Source organism: Dasypus novemcinctus, chromosome 9 (genome assembly GCF_030445035.2).
Source record: "Dasypus novemcinctus isolate mDasNov1 chromosome 9, mDasNov1.1.hap2, whole genome shotgun sequence".
Lineage (NCBI taxonomy): Eukaryota > Metazoa > Chordata > Mammalia > Cingulata > Dasypodidae > Dasypus > Dasypus novemcinctus.
Genome location: NC_080681.1, coordinates 33,762,250 through 33,788,631, shown reverse-complemented (window position 1 = coordinate 33,788,631; position 26,382 = coordinate 33,762,250). Strand labels below are relative to the sequence as shown.

The following is a 26,382-nucleotide window of genomic DNA, read 5'->3' as shown; positions in this document are numbered from 1 at the left end:
GATGTGAGGGTCTGTTTCTGAACCATTAGTTTGGTTCCATTGGTCTATGTGTCTGTCTTTATGCCAATACCATGCTGTTTTTACCACTGTAGCTAGGTAATATGATTTAAAGATGGAAGTGAGAGTCTTCCAACTTCACTTTTCCTTTTTAGGATGTTTCCAGCTATCGGGCCCTCTTACCTTTCGAGATAAATTTTGTAATTATGTTTTCCATAGGCTTAAAAAATGCTGGTGGAATTTTTATTGGGATTGCATTGAATCTGTATATCAGTTTGGGTAGACTTGACATCTTAATGATATTTGGTCTTCCAATCCATGAGCATGGAATGTTCTTCCAATTATTTAGATCTTTTTTGATTTCTTTTAGCAATGCATTATAGCTTTCTGAATATAAGTGCTTTGCATCCTTGGTTAAGTTTATTCCTAAATATTTGATTCTTTTAGTTGCTATTGTAAATGGAATTTTTTTCCTGACTTCCTCCTCAGATTGTGCATTATTAATGTATAGAATCACCACTGATTTTTGTATATTGATCTTGTATCCTGACACACTACTAAAATCATTTATTAGCTCTAGCAACTTTGTTGTAAATTTTTTGGGATTTCCTAGATATACAATCATGTCATCTGTGAAGAGTGAAAGTTTTAATTCTTCCTTTCCAATTTGGATGCCTTTTATTTCTTTTTCTTGCCTGATTGCTCTAGCTAGAACCTCTAGCACTGTGTTGAACAACAGCGGTGACAGTGGGCATCCTTGTCTTGTCCCTGATCTCAAAGGGAAAGCTTTTAGTTTTTCACCATTGGGTACAATGTTAGCTGTGGATTTTTCATATATGGCCTTTATTGTGTTGAGAAAATTTTCTTCAGTTCCTATCTTTTGTAGTATTTTTATCAAGAAAGGATGCTGTATTTTGTCAAATGCCTTTTCTGCATCAATTGATAAGATCATGTGATTTTTCTTCTTGGATTTATTAATGTGGTGTATTATACTGATTGATTTTCAATCAATACAGGCCTTGCATGCCTGTATAAAACCCACTTGATCATGATGGATAATTCTTTTAAAGTGTTGTTGGATTCAATTAGCAGTTTTATTGAGGATTTTTGCATCTGTATTCATTAGAGAAATGGGTCTTTAATTTTCTTTTTATGTAATATCTTTATCTGGCTTTGGTATTAGAGTGATATTGGCTTCATAGAATGTGTTTGGTAGCATTCCTTCTTTTTGAATTTTTTGGAAGAGCTTGAGTAAGATTGGTATTAAATCTTTGAATGCTCGGTAGAACTCACCTGTGAAACTGTCTGGTCCTGGGCTTTTCATTTTTGGGAGCTGTTTGATGTCTGTTTCGATCTCTTTACTTGTGATTGGTTTGTTGAGGCCTTCTATTTTTTCTAGTGTCAGTATGGGATGGTATAGGAATTTTTCCGTTTCATCTACATTGTCTAGTTTTTTAGCATAAAGTTGTTCATAGCATCCTCTTATGATCTCCCTTATTTCTGTGGGGTCAGTAATAAGGTTCCCTTCTTCATTTTTTATTTTGTTTATTTGCATCTTCTCTCTTTTTTTTCTTAGTCTAGCTAAAGGTTTGTGGATTTTGTTAATCTTTCCCAAAGATCCAACTTTTGGTTTTGTTAATTTTCTCTATTGTTTTTTTGTTTTCAATTTCATTTATTTCTGCTCTGATCTTTGTTATTTCATTCCTTCTGCTTGCTTTAGGATTAGCTTGCTATTCTTTTTCTAGCTCTTCCAGCTGTGTAATTTGGTAATTGATTTTAGTTTGTTCTTCTTTTTTAATGTAAGCATTGAGGGCTATAAATTTTCTCAACACTACCTTTGCAGCATCCCATAGGTTCTGATATGTTGTATTCTCATTGTCATTCGTCTTGAGATATTCATGGATTTCTCTTGAAATTTCTTCTTTGACCAAATGATTATTTAAGAGTATGTTGTGTAATCTCCATATATATATGAATTTTCCCTTTATTTGCCGCTTGTTGATTTCCAGCTTTACTCCATTATAATCAGAGAAAGTGCTTTGTATAATTTCAATTTTGTTGAATTAATTGAGATCTGCTTTGTGTCCCAACATATGGTCTGTCCTTGAGAAAGATCCATGAGCACTTGAAGAAAAGAATGTATATCCTGCTGTGTTTGGGGTACAGTGTTCTGTATATGTCTATTAGGTTTAGTCCATTTATCATATTATTCAAGCTCTCTGTTTCTTTATTAATCTTCTGCCCAGTTGTTCTATCCGATGCTGAGAGTGGTGTATTGAAGTCTCCAACTATTATTGTAGAAATGTCTATTTCTCCCTTCAGTTTGCCAGTGTTTGCCTCATGTATCTTGGGGCATCCTAGTTAGGTGCATATATATTTATGATTATTATTTCTTCCTGCTGAATCATCCCTTTTATTAATGTGTAATGCCCTTCTTTGTCTCTAATAACAGTTTTTTGCTTTTGAAGTTTGTATCATCTGCTATAAGTATAGCTACCCCAACTTTTTTTCAGTTACCACATGTGTGGAATATCTTTTTCCAACCTTTCACTTTCAATTTATTGGTATCCTTGGGTCTAAGGTGAGTCTCTTGCAAACAACATATAGATGGCTTATATTTTCTTATCCATTTTGCCAGTCTGTGTCTTTTGATTGGGGAGTTTAATCCATTAACATGCAATCTTATTACTGTAAAGGCAGTTCTTATTTCATCCATTTTCATCTTTGAGTTTTGTCCATTTTATATTTGACACTTTTAGTTACAGTTACTGATACAGTTGTCATTTCTAGACTCTCTTCAAGGCCTCTCTCTCCTGTCTTTTCAGGCTGTAACACTCCCTTTAGTATTTCCTGCAAAGCTGGTCTTTTTGTTATAAACGCTCTCAGTTTCTGTTTATCTATAAATATTCTAATCTCACCCTCATTTTTAAAAGATAATCTTGCTGGGTATAAAATCCTTGGCTGGCAGTTTTCCTCCTGCAGTATCTTAAATATATCATAACACTGCCTTCTTGCCTCCTTGGTTTCTGATGAGAAATTGGCACTTAATCATATTTGGTATCCCTTATATGTTATACATTGCTTCTCTCTTGCTGCTCTCAGAATTCTCTCTTTGTCTCTGGCATTTGACCTTCTGATTAGTATGTGTCTCAGACTTGGTCTATTTGGATTTATTCGGATGGCAGTACATTGTGCTTCTTGGACATGGATATCTATATCCTTCAATAGGGTTTGGAAATGTTCCACCATTATTTCTTCAGATATTCTTTCTGCCCCTTTTTCCTTCTCTTATCCGTCTGGGACACCCATGACATGTATGTTTGCACATCTCTTGCTGTCATTTAGTTCCCTGATATCCTGTTCAAGTTTTTCCATTCTTTCCTTCATCTGTTCTTTGTTTGTTCACTTTTGGAGGCCATGTCTTTGAGCTCACCGATTCTTTCTTCTGCTTCCTCAAATCTGGTGTTATATGCCTCCAGTGTATTTTTAATTTCATTTATTGCACCTTTCATTCCCATAGGGTCTGCTATATTTCTATGTATGCTTTCAAATTCTTCTTTGTGTTCATCCAGTGTCTTCTCAATATCCTTAATCTCTTTAGCCATCTCATTGAATTTATTAATGAGATTTGTTTGACATTTAAGATTAGTTGTCTCAACTCCTTTATGTCGTTTGCAGGCTTATCTTGTTCCTCTAATTGGGCCATCTCTTCCTGTTTCTTGGTATGGATTGTAATTTTTTCTTGGTGTTTCCTCATCTGGCTTGCTAGATGTATTTATTCTGGGTGCAGTTCTCCCTTTAGTTTAGGGATTTCTTACCTTTTCTCCCTTGCTGGTTATATAGGAGGAGCCAAGGATGTAGTTGGTCCTGTAAGCTATGGAGGCTTAAGCTGCCCACATTGCCCCAGGAACTGATGAAGCTTCTCCCACTTTTCTCCTTTTCCAGGGTAGGGACAGAGCTGTAGCCATGTATAATAAATCCCAGTTGGGCACAAGACTGTCTGTAGTCACTCAGAGACCTTGATGAAGCTTCACACCCCTTCCTCCTCTACCTTAGGCAGGGATGGAGCTATAATTTTGGTCAGCAATCTATGCTGTGTGGGTCCAAAATGACCACAGTTGCTCAGGTAAACTCATGTATCACCAGATCCTCTCCCTGCCGGGAGTGGGAACAGACCCTCTGGAGTGCACAACAGTCTAATCTCTGTGGGCCAAATATGCCTGCATTTGCCCTGAGAGGCTCAGGGAGTACTGTCCCTTCTGCCCTTTAGGGGGTGGGAACAGAACCACAAATGCTCAACAGTTCAGTCCTGTAGGCTGAAAGTACCCACCATTGCCCAGAGAGGCTGAGGAAGTATCAATCCCCTCCTGTTGTATTGGGTGGTAGGGGTGGTTCTATGGGTGCTCAACAGTTCAATCCCTTTAAGCTGAGAATATCTGCTGTTCCTGGAGAGGTTAAGGAAACACCAACCCCCTTCTATCCTCTTAAGGCATGGGGTTGAATCCACAGGCATCCAACAGTTCAGTCCCTGTTGGCTGAAAGTACCCACTGTTGACCAGAGAGGCTGTGGAGACACCAGGCCCCTCCTATCCTATTGTGGCTGGTCCCTCATATTTATTTTTAAATAAAAGAAATAATTATAGGTTGATTCTCACAAATGTTAACTGGATGCTGTTTTAGTTTGCTAAATGCAGTATACCAAAAATGAGTTGGCTTCTACAATGGGAATTTATTAGGTTAAAAGCTTACAGTTCTAAGGCATGAAAGTGTCCAAATCAAGGCATCATTTGGAGATGCTTTGTCTCCAAGCTGCACCTGTCGGCGATTGGGCACGTGGCATAGTTCCTCATTTCTCCCCTTTCCTGTGATCCTCTTTGCTTTCAACTTTGGGCTGCTCAGTCTGCAGCTTTTCTCTTTCCTAGGATCATTAATTTCTAGAGGCTTCTCTTTCTTTGCAGCCTTCTTTCTGTGTCCTTGGCTTTTTATTCCTCCATATTTAAAGGACTCTAGTAAGAGAGTCCTTGGGTCTTACTCTACTGAAGAGATCTAATCAAAAGGAATATCCGTTAACTGAATCTAATCTAGAGATCCCATCTACAATAGGTTTATAGTACAGGAATGAATTGGCTTTAAGGACAGGATTTTCTGGGGTCAGGAAACTGCTGCAAATGTCTACTGGCTTCACGTACATGTCCTGGTTACTTGGGATAAATCAGTGAAGAACACAAAGATTCCTGCCCTCAGGCAGGGTAAAACAAACAATAATTGTATGTTAAAAAAGTTATAAGTGCTGTGGAAAAAAAGAAATATGTTTATAGCAGGCTTAAGGGACCAGGAATATTTGGGTGGGGGGTGGGAGGCAGGTTGTACTTTTAATCAGGTGGTCCTCATAGGCACTATTGCAAATGGTGACATTTGAGCAAAGACCTGAAGAAGGTGAGAAAGTTGGCCCCACAGATATCTGGAGGAGCATTATTTCAGGTAGAGGGAATAGCCAGTGGAAACACGATAAAATGTGAAGTCCCCTTGTTCCCTTTCCCAATCCATTTTCTTCTTTCCTCCCCAGAAGCAAATGATATTGTGAATTTGATGTGTATCCTTCCAATTCTTGTTTTTATGCTTTTACTACGTATATGTTCATAAACAATACTTAGTATTGTCTGTTCTTGATTTTTATAAGTAATGGCGAACCATATTTATTTCCTTTTGTTCAAAGTTATTATGAGTAAAATATTTAAGTCTAGTTCATCAATTTGAACAGTTTAGTGTTCTCCTTTGAATATGCCACAATTTATTGTTTTTTCTCCCTGTTACAAGTAGTGTTAAATTAACTTCCTCATACACATCTCTTTATGTATAACAGTTTTTTCACGTGTTATATCCAAAAGTGGATATAACTTCTGATGGATATGCTGAGATATTCATATGCATTTTCAGCTTTATTAGATTTACACATTGACAGTGTGTAAAATGTACTATTTGTTAGTGTTTGCACCAACCCTTGCTATTGTCAGTCTTCCATTTTTGCCAGTCTGATGGAATGAAAATTTTGCTTTAAATACTTATTTCCAAGATTACTAGTGGAATTGAACTCCATTCAGATGTTTATTGACCATTCGACTTTCCTCCTCTGATAATTGCCTGCCCTTAAATTCCTCTGTAAATTCCATGCTCATTTAGCTATTGGTTGGCTTTTTCTTACTGATTTATATCATTTGTTTAGAGCGATCTTTGTAAATGCTTCCTGAGAAACTGAGGTGATTGCAAACTATAGAATTTACTTTCAGTTGTTTTAAACTAAGTTTTCTTGAATAAATACCTATTCTTACCATTTAGTAAGTTAATTCTCCTTTCTCTAAGTTATAGATTATGAAATCCCTGCTGCCAAACTAGCACAAGGTGGAAAGGTGCAAACGATGGAATAAAATTAAAATCACAGATTTTTTTGCCTTGTTAGCTTTAATAAAATTTTGGAGGGGAAAAGTAAAGGATATGATTATGAGGAGTTTATATATAATATGTATTTTAATAAACCTTGCATTTAACTTTCCCATAGAGTTCCTATATTCCCATCCTGTATAATAATATTAATGTAAATAATAGTAATGTAATAAGGCTGGAACAGTTCATTTTGAGATGATCATTGTCAGATACTAGCAATCAAACCACATTATTAATATACTATTATACTATTGAGTCTTTCCTGTCAAAAATAGTAAGCATGAAAAATAGTGCTTCTTTGATGCATGATATCACAAATCTGATTTCATCTAAAAGTAAGTTTATTTATATAAATATAAAAATCCTTTGGTAAATTTTACCTTACTGTTTTACAGATTAACAAATAGAAATATTACACACAAACCTGCAGAGTGGACTTTAATTGCTATGGTGTTGCTGTCCTTGTAAGTACTCTTTCAGATTTTTAACTCTAAATAATTTAAAAATGAAGAATTTTTATTAGGGAAAAGCAAAATTAGTCACTGATTTTGTAAACTGCCTTGGAAAATGTTATTCCTCTCTTTCATGCCTTACTTTATGTTGCTGTATGATGAGAACAGCTTTAATGTAAAGTGATATGCCATATTTTTGATAATCATTCTCTTTATATTTTTTACCATCTTTTCTTCTGATGACCTTGTTCTTTGCAAATACTATTTGTTATCTTTTGAATAAGAAGAACATTCCCATGTTGCTAATCATAATGTACACAGAATAGTCCTTTAATATATTTTTTTAACAAATCAATTTTATTGATACATATTAATTAAGGATAAATCCATCCAAAGTGTACAGTCAGTGGTATCTGGTATAATCACATATTAATTAAGGATAAATCCATCCAAAGTGTACAGTCAGTGGTATCTGGTATAATCACATAGTTGTGCATTCATCACTTCAGTCATTTTTAGAGCATTTTCATTATTCCAGTAATAATAATACCAGAAAACAAAATCAAAACAAAACTCATTGCCTCTCAATCTGTTTCCCCTGCTGTACATAGCTGCTGTTCTTTTTCCTTCTCTCTGTTATTTATATTTTGTAAAACTAGTCTTATATATACAATATCACCCATATTCGAGTTTTACATGCGGTTTCACTATGTTATACAGTCCCATGTTACATTTTTAGCGTTCCTTCTAATAATACACATGACCTTAGGTTTTCCTTTCAAGCACTGTCATACCCATATAATAGCTCTGCTAGTTACAAATTCTATGATGTGCTTTTACCATTTCTATTTCCAAAGATTTATAAACAACTTTTTTACCAATTCTGCACAGTCATCAGCTTTCCATTTTGTACCCTCATTCTATTTTCTGGTGACCTTATATTCTAATTATTAACTTCATTAGTTTACATAATATATTTAGTTCATAATAGTGCAACCTTACAGTGTGTCTGGCTTCCTTTTAGTAATATACATGACCTTAGACTTTCCCTTTCAACCCTTTTAAGAAATTAACAGTGGCTCTAATGCTATCTTTCAAGAGTGTTAAAACCGTCTAGTAAGTGTAGTGTTTTTCAGCTTGAATTGCAAAACTTTTCTTTTGAGGGCCATTTATTACTGCATTATTGCTGCTTCTTGGGGCTTGTTGGGTCATTGAAGCCTATAGGACATTGAATACTTATCAGACACTCACAGGTCAAGAAGTATTATGAGCCAATCTCCTAGCACCTCCAGCCCTACTTTCCTGTTCTTTAATATTACTTCAGTCTGACGTGTTATTCTGGCTTCACTATCCCAAGGTCTGCTATGCTGGTAGACATTAGAGTAGGCTTTCAGTGAGCCAGCATCTCTGTCACCCAACCAGATAGAACTCATGATTCATTAAATCAGAACACAGAAAATAACTTTACTTGAATGTCCTGATACAAATTTTTTATCAACCATAAGAACAAATTTTTTTGCCATCTCTACTATTCAGTGTTTCAGTTGAATTGGTAATTTGTGAAACATCTTATTAATTTTTTTAGAACTTTTCATTTTATGAAATTTGTAAATATTTTGGTCACTGACAAAAAAAAAAATCAGTATCTCTGCTCACCCACCATATCTTATGCCTGCTAATAAACCTTCATAGACAACTGTTTAACTGAACTTCTGCAATTCATTATACCAAAGGGGAAGTAACTTTTTTGGTTGACAAGTCAGAGGTTAGGCCCAGCAGTAATCTTAGAATCCTGCTTTCTAAGCCAATGACTAAAAGTATTATCTTCATGAGAAGCTGTGCTGAGGGCATGTTAGGCGCTACTGTTCTTATACCAACTATTGCCACATCTCCAAAACATTCAGCAAGGAACAAATAAAAATAGTATGGAAAATGAAATAATAAAGGCTGCTGTTAAAATATCATAGTTGATTATTCCATACTGAAGTAAATCTCTAGTGTTTTATTTTAATAGAGGCATCCATGTGGCACAAAATAGTGAAAGCTTTGCTAGTCCTATGCATTTTTGACTTCCTTAACTTTGGTTTTAATATAGGGAACCCTTATTTCTAGGGTCAGTAACCTACAAAAATAGTACCTTAATTGAATTCAAGAAACAAACCTGTGCACATCTTAGGTATATTGCATGTTTCACATTATGCTATCAGTCTTGAAGTTGTAGCTGTAAACACTCCAGTGGCTATTTGGGTTTTTTGCTTGCTTGTTTGTTGTTTTTAATATTCGCCTTGAATCCTTCCCTTCCATTAGGTCCTACCTAAACCTACCAAGTCTACCCTTCCTTCTCCTTCTAGTCCTTGGTAGTAATTACTTAAGCCTTTCTTTTGATCCCTGGACAAATAAACTCTTTTCCAGGCAAGGCCCTTTTGGTTTCTTTTAGAATTCTTGGTCACTTTAGAGACCAAGTTAGCTTCCTAGCATTTTGCCTGTGAAATCTTTTTCACAGGATTCTTTCTGTTGCCATAAGCCCTCCTTGCAGGTTATCCCTGATCCTTTCCATTCTGTATTTTTCATTCTATATCTTTGCTTAACCGACTTTTTATTCTTTGGTGATCAGCTTTTAACAGTTCTTTCTCCTGGACATATATTATTTTATTTATTTTCCCTTATCTCTGAAAGTCCCCTTGAGCTTTTTATATTTTTGCCCCTTAGGGAATATATGGTTCAACTGAAAGTCCCTTTATCCCTAACCTTGTCCTTATACATCACCCATTTCTAGTAAATATTACTATGTGAGATGGGGATTGCGGTGTATTGAATTGCATGCCCAAATTTGGACCTGTTCTTGGTCTTGGTCCTCATACTGGTGGGTGTGGACCCACTGTAAATAAGAGCTCTTGGAAATGTTACTTCAGTTAATGTGTGGCCCATCTGAATCAGGTTGGGCTTTAATCCAGATTACTGGAATCCTTTATAAGCAGAATGTAAGATAGAGAAGCCACAGGGAACAGCCAGGAGTCAACAGAACACAGAGGAGAAAGGAGAAGATATCATCATGTGCATTGCCATGTGACAGAAAAAGCAAGGAACCCCAAAGATTGCCAGCCAGCCAGAAGATAACAAACCCTGAGAGGAAGTAAGCCTTCTAGCCTTTGAAACTGTGAGCCAGTAATTTCCTGTTGTTAAGCCAACCCATTGTATGACGTTTGTTTAGCAGCAAGGAAGCTAAGAGCTTTTGCTATCAGAGAGTGGGGTGCTGTTATTACATATGCCTAAAAATATGGAAATAGCTTTGGAATTGGGTAATGGGTAGAGGCTGGAAGAACTGTGAAGCCTCAAAAATGAGTGGGAGCTGTAAAGAAAGTTTGCATTACCTTAGAGGATACATAATTCATAATGAACAGACTGTTCGTAGAAATATGAATATTAAAGGTACGTCAAATGAGGCCTTAGAAGGAAATGACTGTGTCATTACAAATTTGAAAAAAAGCAGTCCTTGTTATGAAGTATCAAAGAACTTGGCAAATTGATTTCTGATATTAGAAGACAGAATTTGAAAGCAGTGGGCTTGGATATTTATCTGAAGAGATATCCAAGTAAGTGTGGAAGGTGCAGTCTGGTTTCTCCTTATGACTTATAGTGATGTGAGAGAGGGAAAAGGTTAAATGAAGTTATTTGTTGAGAAGTGGATGTGGCTCGATTGAGTGGAGGTCTTGATTGATTGGGAGGTCCTGGGTTCTGTTTCTGGTGCCTCCTGAAAAAACAAAAACAAATAACAAGCGCAAAAAAAAAAAAACAACTTAGGGAAGCCAATATGACTCAGTAGTTGAGTGTTGGCTTCCCACATAAGGTCCTGGGTTCAATCAATTCCCCAGCCCCCAGTACCTAAAATAATAATAATAATAATTAAATGAGAATTAAACTGTTAAGCACAAGGAAACCAGAAATTAATAATTTGAATCTACGTGCTCTGGGACTAGGGCCAAAAATGGCTCTAGCAGGGCTTTTGGGAAGTGAGACCCCAAATTACATGGCTCCCTGTGAGGGTTTAACTGAATAACCCTTTGCTAAAGAGGGTATGGCTGAACATGGATCCAGTCAGCCATTTCAGTGAAAGTCAAATTTGGAAGTACAGTTATCCAGGAAAGATCTGTGGGAATTTCTCTTGTCTAATGGTTTGGACCTGCTTCAACAATAACAAAGGTTTTTGCAAAATTTTTATAACCAGAACCACTGCCAGTCTGGACTGAAAAGGACAGAAAAGGAACAAACTGAAGGACTAATGTCTTCAAGGGCAAAACTATGGAAGCTAAGACCTGGACCAGAAAGATTTCCTCGGGCCAAAAGAGTGGGCCCACACGTGTGCAGAAAGGGCAGTCCACCTTTGCACTTAGAGGGGGCAGGCCATCTGACCTCGTTCTTGGAGGGGTGTGTCTAGTGCCCCATTGTTCTGGGTGAGTGCTGCCACCCCAAAGCTCAAAGAGAGCAGGACCTCGACCCCAGCATTCATGGAGGACCTGGCTGCCATCCTGATCATCGGAGAGCATGGGGGCTTCACCCCAGTGTTTGGGGAGAGCAAAAACCCTATGCAAGATTGGAAGGGATGGGGCTGCTGTTCCATCAGGCCCAGAGGACAAAACATCAATCCAGAGATGACTCTCAGACCTTGAAATCGAATGGAGTTTGCCCTGCTGGGTTTCAGACTTGTTTGGGATACATAACAGCTGTTTTTCTTCCAATTTCTCCCTTCTGGAATGGAATGTTTATTCTATTCCTGTCCTTCTATTGAACATTGGAAGCACGTAACTTGTTTTGTAGGTTTCACAGGTCCATCAGAGAAATTTTGTCTCAGAATGGACCACACCCACAACTGACTTTGCTGAGACTTTGGACTTGGCATTGTTACGGAAGTGATTTAAGGTATTTGAGATATCTGATGAAATGAATTTGTTTCATATGTGGGAAAAACATGTCTTTTGGGTGTCAAGAGGGCAGACTGTGGTGCATTGGATTGTGTGCCTCAGTTTAAACATGTTTTAGTATTGGCCCATTCTGGAAGTTGTGGCCCCATTGTAAATAAGTTCTCTTCAAAATGTTATTTCAGTTAAGTTGTGGCCGAACTGAATCGAATTGGGCTTTAATCCACATTGCTTGGAGTCCCTTATAAGCAAAGTGAAAAATCAGTGGGAAAGGGGAGCTACCCAGAGCAGCTAGAAGCCAGAATCAATGGAACCCAGAGGAGAAAGGAGAAGACATTGCCATGTGCATTGCTATGTGACAGAAAAGCCAAGGAACCCCAAAGATTGTCAGCCAGAAGATAATAACCCTGGGAAGAAATAAGCCTTCTAGCCTCTGAAACCATGAGCCAATAATTCATGTCATTAAACCAGCCCATTTTATTTGTTTTAGCAACTAGGGAACTAAAACAGGAGTAAAATTAAAATACATATCTATTATGTTAAAGCGCATCCTTTTGACTCCTATAAAGTATAATTATACAATAATTTATTCTTGCACCCCTTCCCTCCCACTTAAAGTTCAATAATTTCTTTTTAAAGAGGAAGGAATCTTGTCATTGGGAAAAGAATAAGCAGTCATGAAGGCCAGCGGTGGATAAGGAGCTTTACATATAATGAGAACTATGGAGAATTTAGACACCAAAAGAGACATGTACATATAGAGTAAGGGGCAACACAAACATCACACAGTTTGTAGAGCAGTAATCCCATCTTTCAGCCTTTTAGCTTATTGCTACTAAGAATACAGACATACATGGGATTTTATTTTTTGGTAGTTATTTTATGGTTCAGAAAATTTTCACTTTTGCTCTTAAGTTTCCAATAGAAATTTTTTAATGTAACTTGTAGGTATTTTTGGATTTTATGTTAAAAATGAACTTCTTATACATCTTTATAGCTAGGAAAAAGGTTCTAAATGACATTTACAGTCATTGAAAGTGAGTATAATAAAATAATATGTTCCATATATTAGGATTATTCTTTGTAAATGAATATTGTAGTGTTTTGTTATTAAAACTAGCATTTGTTTAATTCATGAGTTTTCCAAATTTTTCATGAGAATCACATAGAAATAGATACATGCACATATACACCTGTGTATATATAATTATATTAGTACAATAATATATTGGCTCAAGTCTTAACTCCAGTTAGAAGAAAAAAATCGGCATTTTGAGCAAAAAAATGATAATCCAGAAGAATAGAAATAAAGCTTGGTCTTGAATTTTTATATCTGTATTCTTAAAAGTAAATGAAGTGGGAGAACCTCCAGGGAAAATGGCAGAGTAGGATGCTCCAGGACTCCGTCTATTCTACAAAAAAACAGTAAACATGCAGGAACTATATGAAACAACTGTTCTGGGGCTCCAGGGGCTAGAATAATATTGTACAGGGAAGAGTGGGAGAAAGAGAATAATGAACTGCAGTAAAGGACTGTGAGTAGCATTCTCCAGGTGGTGGCTGCCAGTGCCCATCCCCCACTCTTACAGCAGGTGGCATCAAGACCCACTCCCTTGATAGTTGCAACTGTCAGAAAGAAACATAAAAACCCTCTTCCCCAAGAACGGGGTGGACACAGCCAAGCACTGATTATGGCTTTTGATTAGTGAATTTGGCTTGCTAGGTTCCAGCTCTGTGCTTAATGTTTTAACCTACCCCAGATAAAGACAACTGGCAACCACTGTTTCAACCCCACCCCCTTGACAGGGGCAGAGGCTGCAGAGACTAAAAGGTGTGTACCTCCTTAGGGCTACAGGGAACAGTTTGCTGACGAGTGCCATCTGTTGGGTGGGCCAGAAAAGCCCAGCTTTGGGGAGCTGTCAGATATTTGGTATCCTCCCTGGTCCCCTCTCCAGGACACTTTGAAGTTGGTCTGTGCCTTCTTTGTGGATGCTTGTCCCTGTTTGGGCAGGGAAATACTGACTTGGGAAAGTTCTGTCTGAGGTGATCCTCCACTCAGAATTTTGCTTTTAGGCTAAAGCAGCTAGAGACAACAAAAGGAGTGTTAAAAACTATAGAGTCAGGGAAGCAAATGTGGCTCAAACGATTGAGAAGTCCCAGGTCTGGTTCCCAGCTTCCTGGAGAAGATGAGCAACACAGTGTTCTGGCATGATAGGCTGGCATGGTGAGCTGACACAACAAGAGACACAAAAAGGAAACACAGTGAGATAGATAACAAAGCAGGGAGGGAAGGTAGCTTAAGCAAATGAGTGCTTCTCTCCCACGAGAGGTCCCAGGTTCAGCTTCCAATGCCTCCTAAAGAGAAGACGAGGGAAGTGGATGTGGTCAACTGATAGAGTGTCCGCCTACCATGTAGGAGGTCCAGGGTTCAATACCCAGGGCCTTCTGACCCTGTGGTGAGCTGACCCACATGCAGTGCTGCCATGCATCAGGAGTGCTATGCCATACAGGAGTGCCCCCCCGGATAGGGGTGCCCCATGTGGAAGGAGTGTGCCCCACAAGGAGAGCCACCCTGTGCAAAAAAACGCAGCCCGCCCAGGAGTGGCGCCGCACACACGGAGAGCTGACGCAGCAAGATGACACAACAAAAAGAAACACAGATTCCCAGTGCTACCTGACAAGAATGCAAGCAGACACAGAAGAAACATAACAAATGGACACAGCAGACAATGGGGGGTGGGGCAGGGAGGGAGAGAAAAAAATAAAAAATGAAAGAGAAGAGCAGACACAGAGCACACAGTGAATGGACGCAGAGAGCAGACAGCGAGCACAAACAATGGGGGGGGGGCATAAATAAATAAGTCTTTAAAAAAACAACTGTAGAGGGAAAACAAAATAGGACAGATCAAGATTCCCAGAGAAGAAACAGGAATGGAAGCTTTTTCCTGGGGATGAAACAGTTTCATGAATAATGCATTCTTAAAAATTGTACTGCATATCCATGGCAAGAATCAGATAAAGAAGAGCTGAAAAAAATCTGATCAGTTAAACAATGGGCTTTTCTAAAGTTCTAGAATAAGTTGAACCAAGTGTCAAAGAAGAGTCTTAACACAAAGCCAATCAACAATAAAACCCTAGGCAAGAGAGAGAAACTGACCTTTCAGATAAATTCGTTGAGTTGACAGATGCCTAGACATCAGCAAAAAACAACAAACCATACTAAGAACAGGAGGCTATGGCCCATTCAAAGGAGCAAATTAAAGCTTCAGAGGAGACACAGATTTTGGAACAACTAATCAAAGATGTTAAAACAAATCACCTAAACCAATTCAAGAGGATGAAGGAAATTATGTCTAAAGAAATAGAGGATATTAAGACACTGCAACCCATAACTCCACGTGCTCATTCATCCCGTCCTCTTTTATCCATCTTTCCATGCCGCCACGCTGTGCACATAAATGTCCTCGCTGATGCTCTCAAGAGCATCAACAAGGCCGAGAAAAGAGGCAAATGCCAGGTTCTTATCAGGCCATTCTCCAAGGTCATCTTCTCCCATCCAGTCAGTTTGCTTTCATTGCACTGAGGACCTCAGCTGGTATCATGAACCATGAGGAAGCAAGACAAAAACATACAGGAGGCAAAAATCCTGGGATTCTTTTCTAGGGATGTAAAACATACATGCAAATAAAATGCCTCCATGGGCACAGGTGAATACTGTGCAAGCATAACTAAGAATATGAAAGTTTAAAAGGGAACATCACAGAAATCATGGGAATGAAAGGCACAATAGAAGAGATTAAAAATACACTAGAGGCATACAACAGCAGATTTGAACAGGTAGAAGAAAGTATCAGCAAACTAGAAGACGGAACAATTGAAATCATAGATAAAGTACATGCTGTGCTTCTGTAGCAAATCATCTTTTCCACTGCACTTTCATAGATGTACTAAATAAAAATTTGAACCATGACATGTAATTTATCACTCTATATTGATGGGAATTTTATACCCATACTATCTCTGAAAAAAAATTGACCAGAATTGATATACTTGATCTTTGCACACTTGGTGAAATGTATTCATATATATAAATGCCTCAGGGAGCAGGTGTAGCTCGGTGGTTGAGCACCTGCTTCCCAGGTATGAGTTCCTGGGTTCAATCACTGGTACTTCCTAAAAAAAGAAAAAAGCCTCATGATCCATTCCCACTTCATTTAGATTGCTCACTAATTTCATGGGACTTGAATGATCAGTGTGACTGCAACATTTATTGGTGTTTACTCTGTGTTTTCAGACCCTAAATGGTTGCCAGGAGTCACATAGAAAGAGCTTTTAACTAGATATCTCTGTTAAAATGTCCCTTAAGTTCTCTGTTTTTTGTTTTTGTTTGTTTGTTCAAGCAAATCTTATAAGATTTTCAAGGACTTCTTACAGGTAGAAGAACATCTATAATACTGATTGATGGACTCAATTTGTTTTTTGTTTGTTTTTCAAGAACTAATTGGAAATACAATAAAGTAACCTGGTCATTGTCATTTTATTGCTTAAGTGCTGGTTATAGTAATTTTGCTTATTAGTTGAACTTGATCAGACTTTTTACTTACATCAGGTTTTGTTCTTAGAAAAGGTGCTATATGTTGAGATAATATAAAGTTGAATCTGAATTTCCCAAAGGAATAATGCAGTAATAAGATACTAGGTTCTTTCCACATTCTTGATGCATTGACTTTTAATAGAAGTGTATATAAATACAAATATATCGTTTGCTGTAAGTATTTTAGTTACTATGTACTATGCAGAGCTTGTTAATGTATTTGTATATTTTAATGTGTTTATATATCAAATTGGAAAGCACAATCCTTATGTGAAAGTGTGTTTTATGGCACAGCATCAGAGTGTATCAAATTTTTTTATATTCTTCATAACCCCCATATTACTCTCAATATAGGAAACAAGAAAGCAAGCGATCACTTTACTTCATGATCATGGTACTCAGAATAGTTTCTTTGAGAAGATTTTGACTGTTATTTTGAGAATATTTTATAATCTTAGGATATCGTCTTCAGCTCTATCCCATTTCTCCTTTCCCTCTTCCCTTTGCTCTTATTCTTCCCGTCTTCCATGACCTCTGTCATTATTCCCCAGCCTGGAACACAAGAGGGGGCTCTGCCAATGTTGACCTAAAACTGAGAAATCTCGGAAAAGGGCCAGATCCAAGAGGAACCACACCGGAGGCTCTCAGGAAGCAGATTGACTGCCCTGAGTTCCTTTATGTGCAGCCTACATGCCAGAAATGGGAATCAAATTCCCTTAAAATAACAGCCTTTTTGTACAGTTCAATATGGAACTTCTGTTGTAAATAGTTCCCTAATTTGTATTCTGATGATCTATGATTAACTGTAGTATAGAAGTCAAAATGTTTCTTAGCTGTTGCCCCAGGAGAGAGATGTTTGTTGTGTTCAACGGGAATTATTTGGTTATCTAATGAAGGAGACATGCCTTCTGCATATTATTTAGAAAGGATAGAAGGTAGAAAGTGAATTTGTTAGTCTATCCTGGATATTTGTATTCCTAGCTTATGCCTTTGATGCTCTCTAATGGAAAGCTTTCAAGAACATCTATAAAAATGTCTGCTTTCCTTTTATTTATCTGAACTGGCTGTTTCCAGTGAACTGTGGCCCATTCCTGGGCAGAAATCAATGCAATAGTTTATTCCCTCTAAAAGCTTTGAATGTTTCTTTTGTTCAGGGAGTGGTATGTAGGTCCTAGGAAATGATATTTAAGCAAGCTCAACTTGAACTTGATCACTGAACAAAAGCCATTATTAGGCATGGGCATCCACTTCGGGAAACCATCATATAATACAGATAGATGCTGTGGAGTGTCACTTCCCTAGGGCCACAAGACGTGAAAGATATGACTAAGGCTTTTTGCGTCAGCAAGCTGTTTTTATAGCCTGTCCATCACTCATTTCCTCAGAGAAATTTGTGAGCACTCCATGAAAAATGAAGAGATGGTTCCTTAGGAACTTAATAGTTTTTAGAAGTATTTCCAAACCCTTCCATTAACATTCCAAATTTAGTTCTGGGTATTTGAGACCATAATAGAAGATCATTGGATTAATTTTTAAAACTTCCCTATTATTGGTAATGTTTATATTTAGATAAACTTTTTACTTTTTTATTTTACTTCTTTTTTTAATGTACCAAACTTTATTTTTAGATTACAGAAAAGTTACATCAAAAGTATGAGGGGCTCCCATGTACCCCCCTCCCTCTCCCACATCATCCCCTATTTTTTTTTTTAATGTAGCAGTACAGTTTATTATAATGTATCAGTAAAATACACTCATTAAAAAAAACACACATTTTAAAAATGACTCACTTTTGGTAAGGACTAACCTACCTACAGTAAAAATCTAAAAAATAAAACCATCATTGTGACATTTATCAGTACTTCATACATATAACAAATACTGAAGGAGACAAGTACCACTGTTATAATTTATTTAAAGCCAAAAACTTAACCACAAATCAGAATTAAGAGAAATGTCAGAATGTTCACATTTACATGCATTTTTGGCTGAAATTTCAAAGAATCCACATATAACAAAACCACAACTTTGAATTAAAATGAATGTTAAAAACATTTAAGCCTTATCACAAACTTATTCTACAGAAGCAAGGAAAACAGAGTGAATAGTAACAGCAGTATATTTCTATGAGATAAAGCAATTTATTTCCTTATTTCACTTATTTCCTTTATCATAAAACAAAAGTAATGAGTTAACATTTTAATAACAATGACCAAGTTATTTACATTTCAAGAATTTTCTTTTCAAGTGTGTCTTTAAAATGTATCCATCCATGTATTTAAATTAAGTTCATACATCAAAAACATTTTGCTCAGAATTCTAATCTTAATTATAAACCATAACTTATCAAAGCATATTCCAAACACTGTACAATAATGCTACTATTCAGATTTATATGATTCATCTGAAAAATTTGTCTTACAAACAGGAGTTTTGCTATGTTTCTCCAGAATAAATGTCCCTATGTCTAAAATGTTAAATGATAATCAAAAAAGATTCAAATAATTCATGCTATGCATTTTCCTTCATTGGGCTTTGGTAAAACAGAGCCATCTGGTGTTGGAGCACCATCTTCCTTCTCAGTTACAGTCTCTGCTTCTGCCCCAGAAGCAGACACAGTAACCATTGTTTTATTTGTTGAAGCTGTCTTCTGTTTCTCAATAGTTGCACAAACAGCAACAATCTCATCACTTTCAAAGTCATAGTCAGGAATTGACATTAGTGAGAAATCTTACTTCTGCTGATGACTCACTCTTTTTAATACTCTGGCAACTTTCTGCTGCTCCTGGAGTGTTCTTGCCCAAGAAAGGTCTTCTTTACTTATTTCAGGCTTTATTGAATAGAAGTGAAAGGCGACTTGATAACTTTGGATTGCTTCATCCATTTTGTTCTTCAACTCTCTGTTATATATTGTCCTATTGTCTGTCTGCTTATCCTTTAGTTTATCCTTCCTAATAACCTTCATTTCTAAACTCTTCTCCAGATCTCTCACCCTTGTTTTTTCCTTTTCAGGCTGCAGCACTCCCTTTAGTATTCTTGCAAATCTGGTCTTTTGGTAACATATTCTATCAGTTTTTGTTTGTCTGTGAAGACTTTGAACTCACTCTCATTTTTGAAGGACAGCTTTGCCAGATACAGAATTCTTGGCTGGCAGTTTTTCCCTTTCAGTACCTTAAATACATCATACCACTTTCTTCTCTCCTCTGTGGTTTCTGATAAGAGATCAGCACTTAATCTTATTGAGTTTTCCTTTTATGTGATGCTTTGCTTTTCTCTTGCTGCTTTCAGAACCCTTTATCTCTGATATTTGTCATTCTGAATAGTAGGTATCTCGGGGTAGGTCTATTCAGATTTTTCATTTTGGGGTGCATAGTCCTTCTTGGATATTAATATTTATGTCCTTCAAAAGGGTTCGGAAGTTCTTGGTCATTATTTCCTCAGATGTTCTTTCTGCCCCTTTTCCATTCTCTTCTACTGGGACACCAATAATGCTAATGTTTGTGCATTTTGTGATGTCATTCAATTCCCTGAAAATCCGTTCCATTTTTTCCATTCTTTTTTTCTGTCTTTGAAATCACTAATTCTGTCTCCAATCAATTCAGATTTGCAGTTATGTGCCTCTAATGTATTTTTTAAAAATCATCCATCCTGTCTTTCATTCCCATAAGGTCTGTTACTTTTCTTTGCAGTCTTTCAAATTATTCTTTATGCACCCCCAGTGTTTTCTTAGTATCCTTTACTTCTTTAGTCAGATTTTCTTAAAATTCTTTTAAGTGATTTAGGAGAATTGTGTGATCATCACTGAATAATTGTATTAAAGTCCTGTATCTCTTTGGTTTCTTCTTTTGGCTGGACTATCTCTTCCTGTTTCCTAGTATGGCTTGTAATTTTTTGCTGACATCTAGGCATCTGAATGTTGGTCTGTTTACTCTGCTGGCTAATTTCTCTCTCTTGCATATTGGTTGTTTTTTTTTTTTTTCTTTCTATCTCTTCTTTGATATTTGGTTCAACTTATTCTCAGTCTTTAAAACTGCCCAGCTTAAGTTTTCAGAATTGAGCCAGGGGCTCACTAGTGGGGTACAGATTTTCTCCCAGGGGTTGGATACAGAGATGGCAAAAAATTTTGTCCATGCAGTTTCCAGACCAGCCAGCAAATGGTGCTGATCAGCGCACCTTTCCATGGAGGTATTTCAGTCTCAACTTTCCTGTGTTCTCCAGAACAGAGATTCAGAGAGGGTACTGCTGGCCAAATTCACTGAAGAAAAGAACCCCAACCTCCCCTCCTTTTTCCCTTGAAACAGCTGACAGGGAGGAAGATGTCTGTTCCCCTCTCAGTTAGCTACACTGAAATAGGGATTATTACCCCCAGCTTAATATTTGGGGGTGGGGAAGGGGAACCTTTTCTGGCCACCACAGGGGCTTTGTAACTCACATTTGACTTTTTGGCTTCTTCATCTCTGTTCCTTGCCCTCCTGGGAATTGTGTCACACTTTCCTCATCTGCTGACCCCCAAAGCAAGTCCCTCGGACAACTTTTGGATCCTTCTCTGTAGTTCTTGTGGGAGCATTCAGCTCTGCCTGTTAGTCCATCACTGTCTTCCCACAGTCCTTCTCTTTCTTAGATATAACTTTTAATTGATATAATTTGCATAACAAAATTCACCATTTTAAAAGCATACATTTTGATGGTTTTTAATATAGTCACTATTTTGCGCAGCTATCACCACTAATTCTAGAACATTTCTATCACTCTAAAAAGAAATTCCATACCGATTACCAATCGGCCCCAATTTCCCCCTCCCCCTCATCCCCTGGCAACTACAAATCTACTTTCTGTCTTATGGATTTGCCTATTCTAGTTATTTCATATAAATGGAATTTATATGAATTTATATGAATAATTGTATTAAAATCCTGTATCTCTTTAGGATATTTGGTTTCTTCTTTTGGCTGGACTATCTCTTCCTGTTTCCTAGTATGGCTTGTAGTTTTTTGCTGACATCTAGGCATCTGAATGTTGGTCTATTTACTCTGCTGGCTAATTTCTCTCTCTTGCATATTGGTTTTTTTTTTCTTTCTATCTCTTCTTTGATATTTGGTTCAACTTATTCTCAGTCTTTAAAACATTCATATAAATGGAATTGCACAAAATGTGGCCTTTTGTGTCTGGCTTTTTTTTCTTAGCATAATATTTTCAGGGTTCATCCATTTTATATCATATGTCAATACTTCATTCCTTTTATGGCTGAATAATCCATTAAATGGATAAGCCCCATTTTATTTATTCATTCAGCAGGTGATGAAAATTCAATTGTTTCCACTTTCCAGCTATTATGAATAATGCTACTATGAACATTATTTGCAAATTTTTATGTGAACATGTGTTTTTAATTTTCTTGAGTATATAACTAGGGGTGGAATTGCTGGGTCATATGGTATTTCTTTGTTAATTTCTGAGTAACTGCCAAACTGTTTTCTGTAGTAACTGCAGTATTTTACATTATTACGAGCAATGTAGGAGAGTTCCTAGAATGTACTTTTTTTTTTTTTAAGATTTATTTATTTCTCTCCCCTTCCCCCCCCTGCCCCCCACCCCGGTTGTCTGTTCTCTGTGTCTATTTGCTGCTTCTGTTGTCAGTGGCATGGGAATCTGTGTTTCTTTTTGCTGCATCATCTTGTTGATGTCAGTTCTCCGTGTGTGCAGCACCATTCTTAGGCAGGCTGCGCTTTCTTTCGCGCTGGGTGACTCTCCTTATGGGGCGCACTCCTTCAGCGTGGGGCTTCCCTATGCAGGGGACACCCCTGCATGGCAGGGCACTCCTTGTGCACATCAGCACTGCGCATGGGCCAGCTCCACACGGGTCAAGGAGGCCCAAGGTTTGAACCGCGGACCTCCCATGTGGTAGGCAGATGCCCTAACCCCTGGGCCAAGTCCGCTTCCCTGGACTGTACTTTTAAAAATCATCTACTCTTGGTTCACCCCTAGTAGTAATTTTAGGGACTTACGTTTACAGTTTCTCAAAAACTTGAATATGCCTATTCTAATTGAGATCTTCATGGATTTGTAATATCAATGTCTTATGTTCTAGGAATTTACCTGTGAGGCAAAAAAGGGGAAAAAAGATCATAGTGTTGAATTTGAGACCATATATATTAGATGTTCTAAAAGTAACTGGAGGTACTTAGTTTGGTATTCTTTGTATCCATAAAATTCCTTTTTATTATTTTTTTGCTTGTGAAAATCTTGAATTTATCTTACCCTGTTTATTATCCCATTACCTCTGTCATTGTAAAGTTTAAGTGTTTATTTAGTGAGGATTAAACAATAATTACATTATATCTGGTCACACTCCCCATACTTATTGCAGGGAGTTTATCTAAGCAAAAGAACATAATATTTTTAGATTGAAATAACTTTAACATTGTCCAGCAGAGCTGTGTGGGAATCTGGATAGTTTCCTCAGTTAAGCATTAAAATCCCTGCTCCTAGTTTCAGAGAATCCTTTCTACCCAACTTAAAAGCACCATTATACTCAGGTTTCTGCACTATAGTAGTATGATGGACTATCATGTATGGATCCCTCTAGTTAGTTGCATTTGAACCTTACAGCATATAAACCACTATTCTGGGATATTTGTTACGTAATAGCAGTTATGAAGAATCACTTTCAACTCTTCTGCCAAGCTGTTCTATAGATCTGTTGCAAACAGGATTTAGATATAAAGTTTTAAAGTCACTACAGCCCAACCCTTTAAACAAACCTATGGGTAATATATCACTACAAAATGAGTTACAAAGAACTTGTATCATTTGAATTAGGAATATCAATGGAAAGCATCCCTGCTTCCTTATTAATAGGTAATCCTAATACATTAAATGCAAACATTATCAGGGCATAAACCACCTGTTATAAGAAAAACATTTTATTTTATTTGGCTATCATTTTCTTCTATAATCAAAGTTTTTATCTCAGTTTTCTAGATAATGCTTCTGAAATGTAAAGCCCATACTGACTGACTTCTTCATGGAATATTCTTATCTTCTTTCTTTGTTTCTCTTAAAAATCCTTAATTATACCAGCTTCATATGCTTCTTTTTCAAATTTTGTGATTTTAGCTTTATGCCTAGGATAAAATGAAATGCAGTTATAATTTATGTAGTTGATTGTTATTAAACATTATTGTAATGTTTTCTTTAAATGTAATTCCCTTACCCCAGAGTCTACCTTCAGCTGTACAAGGGTCTCTTGAAACCCTAAACTTAGTCTCATTTTTTATTATATCCTAGTCTTGTACCTAACTAGCAGTGTAGCCTTGCACAAGTTACTTAACTGTTTGTCTTTATTTTTCTTATTGGCAGAATGAGGGGTTTGACTAAATTCTGTGCTTGCAACATAAGAAATAACCACTTCATTCCAGTACTCTCTCTCTGACAATGGCAGAGGGAACATTTTCTGCAAGAGTAGTCACCCTCTATGACATGGAGTTACCTACATTATCTACTATGTCTTCATCCTCTTATGAAGTGAAGACAACATGTTCTAAATAGACTAATAGTTAAATCACGAAGAACAATTATGCTTTGAACTGTGACAGTATAACTGTTTTTAATGGACAATAGCAGCAGAGTTCTAAAAACTTACGTGTGATGAATTTCCCATAGAGTTGAATCCACTTCACAGTGGAAATTCAAAGCACCCGATGAGGTGTTAGTAGTAAGAGACTATTCTAATGGAATATATCAAAGGCTACTGAAAGAGACAGTACAGATGTATATTTAGCATAGAAACAATTTAATTTTGCCAATAGTAACACTGCCCAAGTTTACCACTTTGTTGACATCTTAGTCATTGGACTTGGCAGAGAAATGCATTGAATAATATGACTAGTCACTCTTTCTGTGAGGAGATTACAGGGTACTCATTTAAATACATGGGAGGAACACCCCATGATTGCTTTACCTTCTACTGAAGAGTTTAGCTGATACTACATTGCTTTGCATATCAAAAATGAGGAACTTGCCTTGGATGCAGATGGAGACAGTGGACTTGTTTAGTACTTCAGCGTTATATTAAAGGTGGCAAAGAGCAAAGTTAAATGTATAAGTTGATTTTTAACATGTTTTTAAAATACTATGGACCTCTCCCTTAACCCCAGTTTCCATTTTTTTCCGGTAATAAGTATTAAAAAGTTAAGATTTTATTTGAGGTTCCTGATTCTTTGTTCAAATCACATTTAAGGAATTTTTTTAAAAGTAGTTCTAGAAGGAAAAAGAAATGATTTTGCAATAGCATCGTAAGTGTAGATCTGTGTAGAGGCTGACTAACATCTATGCAATTATGGAAAAGTTTCGAATACTTAAATTTTAACTCAAAAGATATCCAACATATGTTTACAAAGATTAAATAAAGCCCCTACCCTCAAAGACTTTAGAGCCTACTATTGATTGAGGAAAGGGAGTGATTAACTTGTGCACTTGTAGCTACAATAAAAAGTTGAATCTATTAAGTGCTGGTAAATGAAGTGCAAGTTGTTGTGGGGGTTCAAAGTGGCAAAAAAAAAAAATCTCATCTGATTAGGAGGATCAAATAAAGATTTCACAGATGTGGAATTTTGATGGGCTGAAAAGATAGAAAGGATTTCAAGAAATAGAAAGGAAAGGATGAGGGCATTCTAGGCAGTGCCATTTGCATGCAAAAAGCAAAAGGAAAGGATATGGTCAAGAGTACAAGACAATTGGAAAGATAGGTTGGGTGGTTATGGAGACAGATCCTTAAATGGCGAGTAAACTTAATTCAGTGGGCAGTGAGAAGTCATTTAGGCTTTGAGTAGGAGTAATAGGATGAAGCCTGTGCTTTAGGAAGATCAGCCTTGTAGGGATATAAGATAAATTATAGCAGGAAGAGGTTGGAGGCAAACCTGATCCTTTGTCTTCACCCTGCACAAGTCCCTGTTTAAAAGCCCTTCAAGGGCTTCCAATTATTCTCAAAGAAAATCCTCTTATTACTGTGCCCTATACAGTCCTGCAAAGTCTAGCCCCTTCTTACACCTCCAGCTTTATCACACACCATCTTCCCTTCTCACCATTCCTGTCTCTCTGACTTTCTTTCGGTCCCTTCTCATCATACCCTCTCCCAGCATAGGATACAGGTTTTTCCCTGTGTCCAGAATGTTCTTTCCTCTCCTTATTCCTTGATTAATTTCCCTTTGTTGTTTTGAGCTTGAGGAAATGTTTTATCCTTAAGAAACCTTTCCTGACTTCCCTGACTAAATCAAATAGCTCCATAATTAGGTCCTTATAACATCACTTATTTACTTCTGCTAGCACTTCTCCTATTTTTATTTTTATAGTATTTAATTATATGATTACTTAATTAATGTTCTGCCTCCCTCACTACACTTGAAGATTTTAAAGACTGAATCTTTGTGTGATTTTACTCGCCATTATAAACCAGCACTTAGCATTGTGCCTAGAATGTCATAGATTTACAATAATGGCAGTAAGTAAATAAATAAGATTAATTAGGAATCTGTCTCTTCTTCCTCTTTGTTGACTCTTTTCCTTCTGCCCACAAGTGCTTAATCGCCTTTAATCTTTAAAAAACAAAGCAGAAAAACAAATACACTTGACCTCACTAACACCCTCAGACTATCATCTACTTACCCACCAAACTTAGTTAGCCTGTTTCAGTGACTCCAGTGCTTCTCATTAATCTCTTGTATTCTCACTCTTGCCCCCACCATTTATGGAATTTATTTTCTCAAAGCCTCCACTGAGTAATAGCCAAGTTAACCAGAGAGCAGTGAGGCAATGAACCAAAATGATTACAGTAAAAATGAAAAGGGAGAGACAGGTGGTGAGAGATACTTCAGCTCTAGAATCAACGATGTTTAACAGTGTGGCCGAAAAAGTCAAACATTTCAAGGCAGATGACTGGGAAGATACTGATGAAAACAGTAGGAAGAAGTAATTGAGGGAGATG

At 37.0% G+C, this 26,382-nt stretch overlaps 1 protein-coding gene across 5 annotated transcripts in view; it reads left to right on the top strand.

Annotated features, from left to right (window-relative positions):
- Window positions 1-26,382, top strand: part of RPAP2 (RNA polymerase II associated protein 2) — a 152,832-nt gene that overhangs the window by 64,851 nt on the left and 61,599 nt on the right. For 4 of the 5 annotated variants that reach the window (XR_009187140.2, XM_071217257.1, XM_004455576.5 and 1 more), the window contains one exon: window positions 6,834-6,902. Coding sequence is in view for 3 of the 5 variants with exons in the window: in XM_071217257.1 (XP_071073358.1) it covers window positions 6,834-6,902 (69 nt within the window). In the remaining 2 variants the exon portion in view is untranslated. Of the gene's footprint in view, window positions 1-6,833; window positions 6,903-26,382 lie in introns of those variants that run through there. The other variant, XR_009187141.2, reaches the window with a different exon arrangement.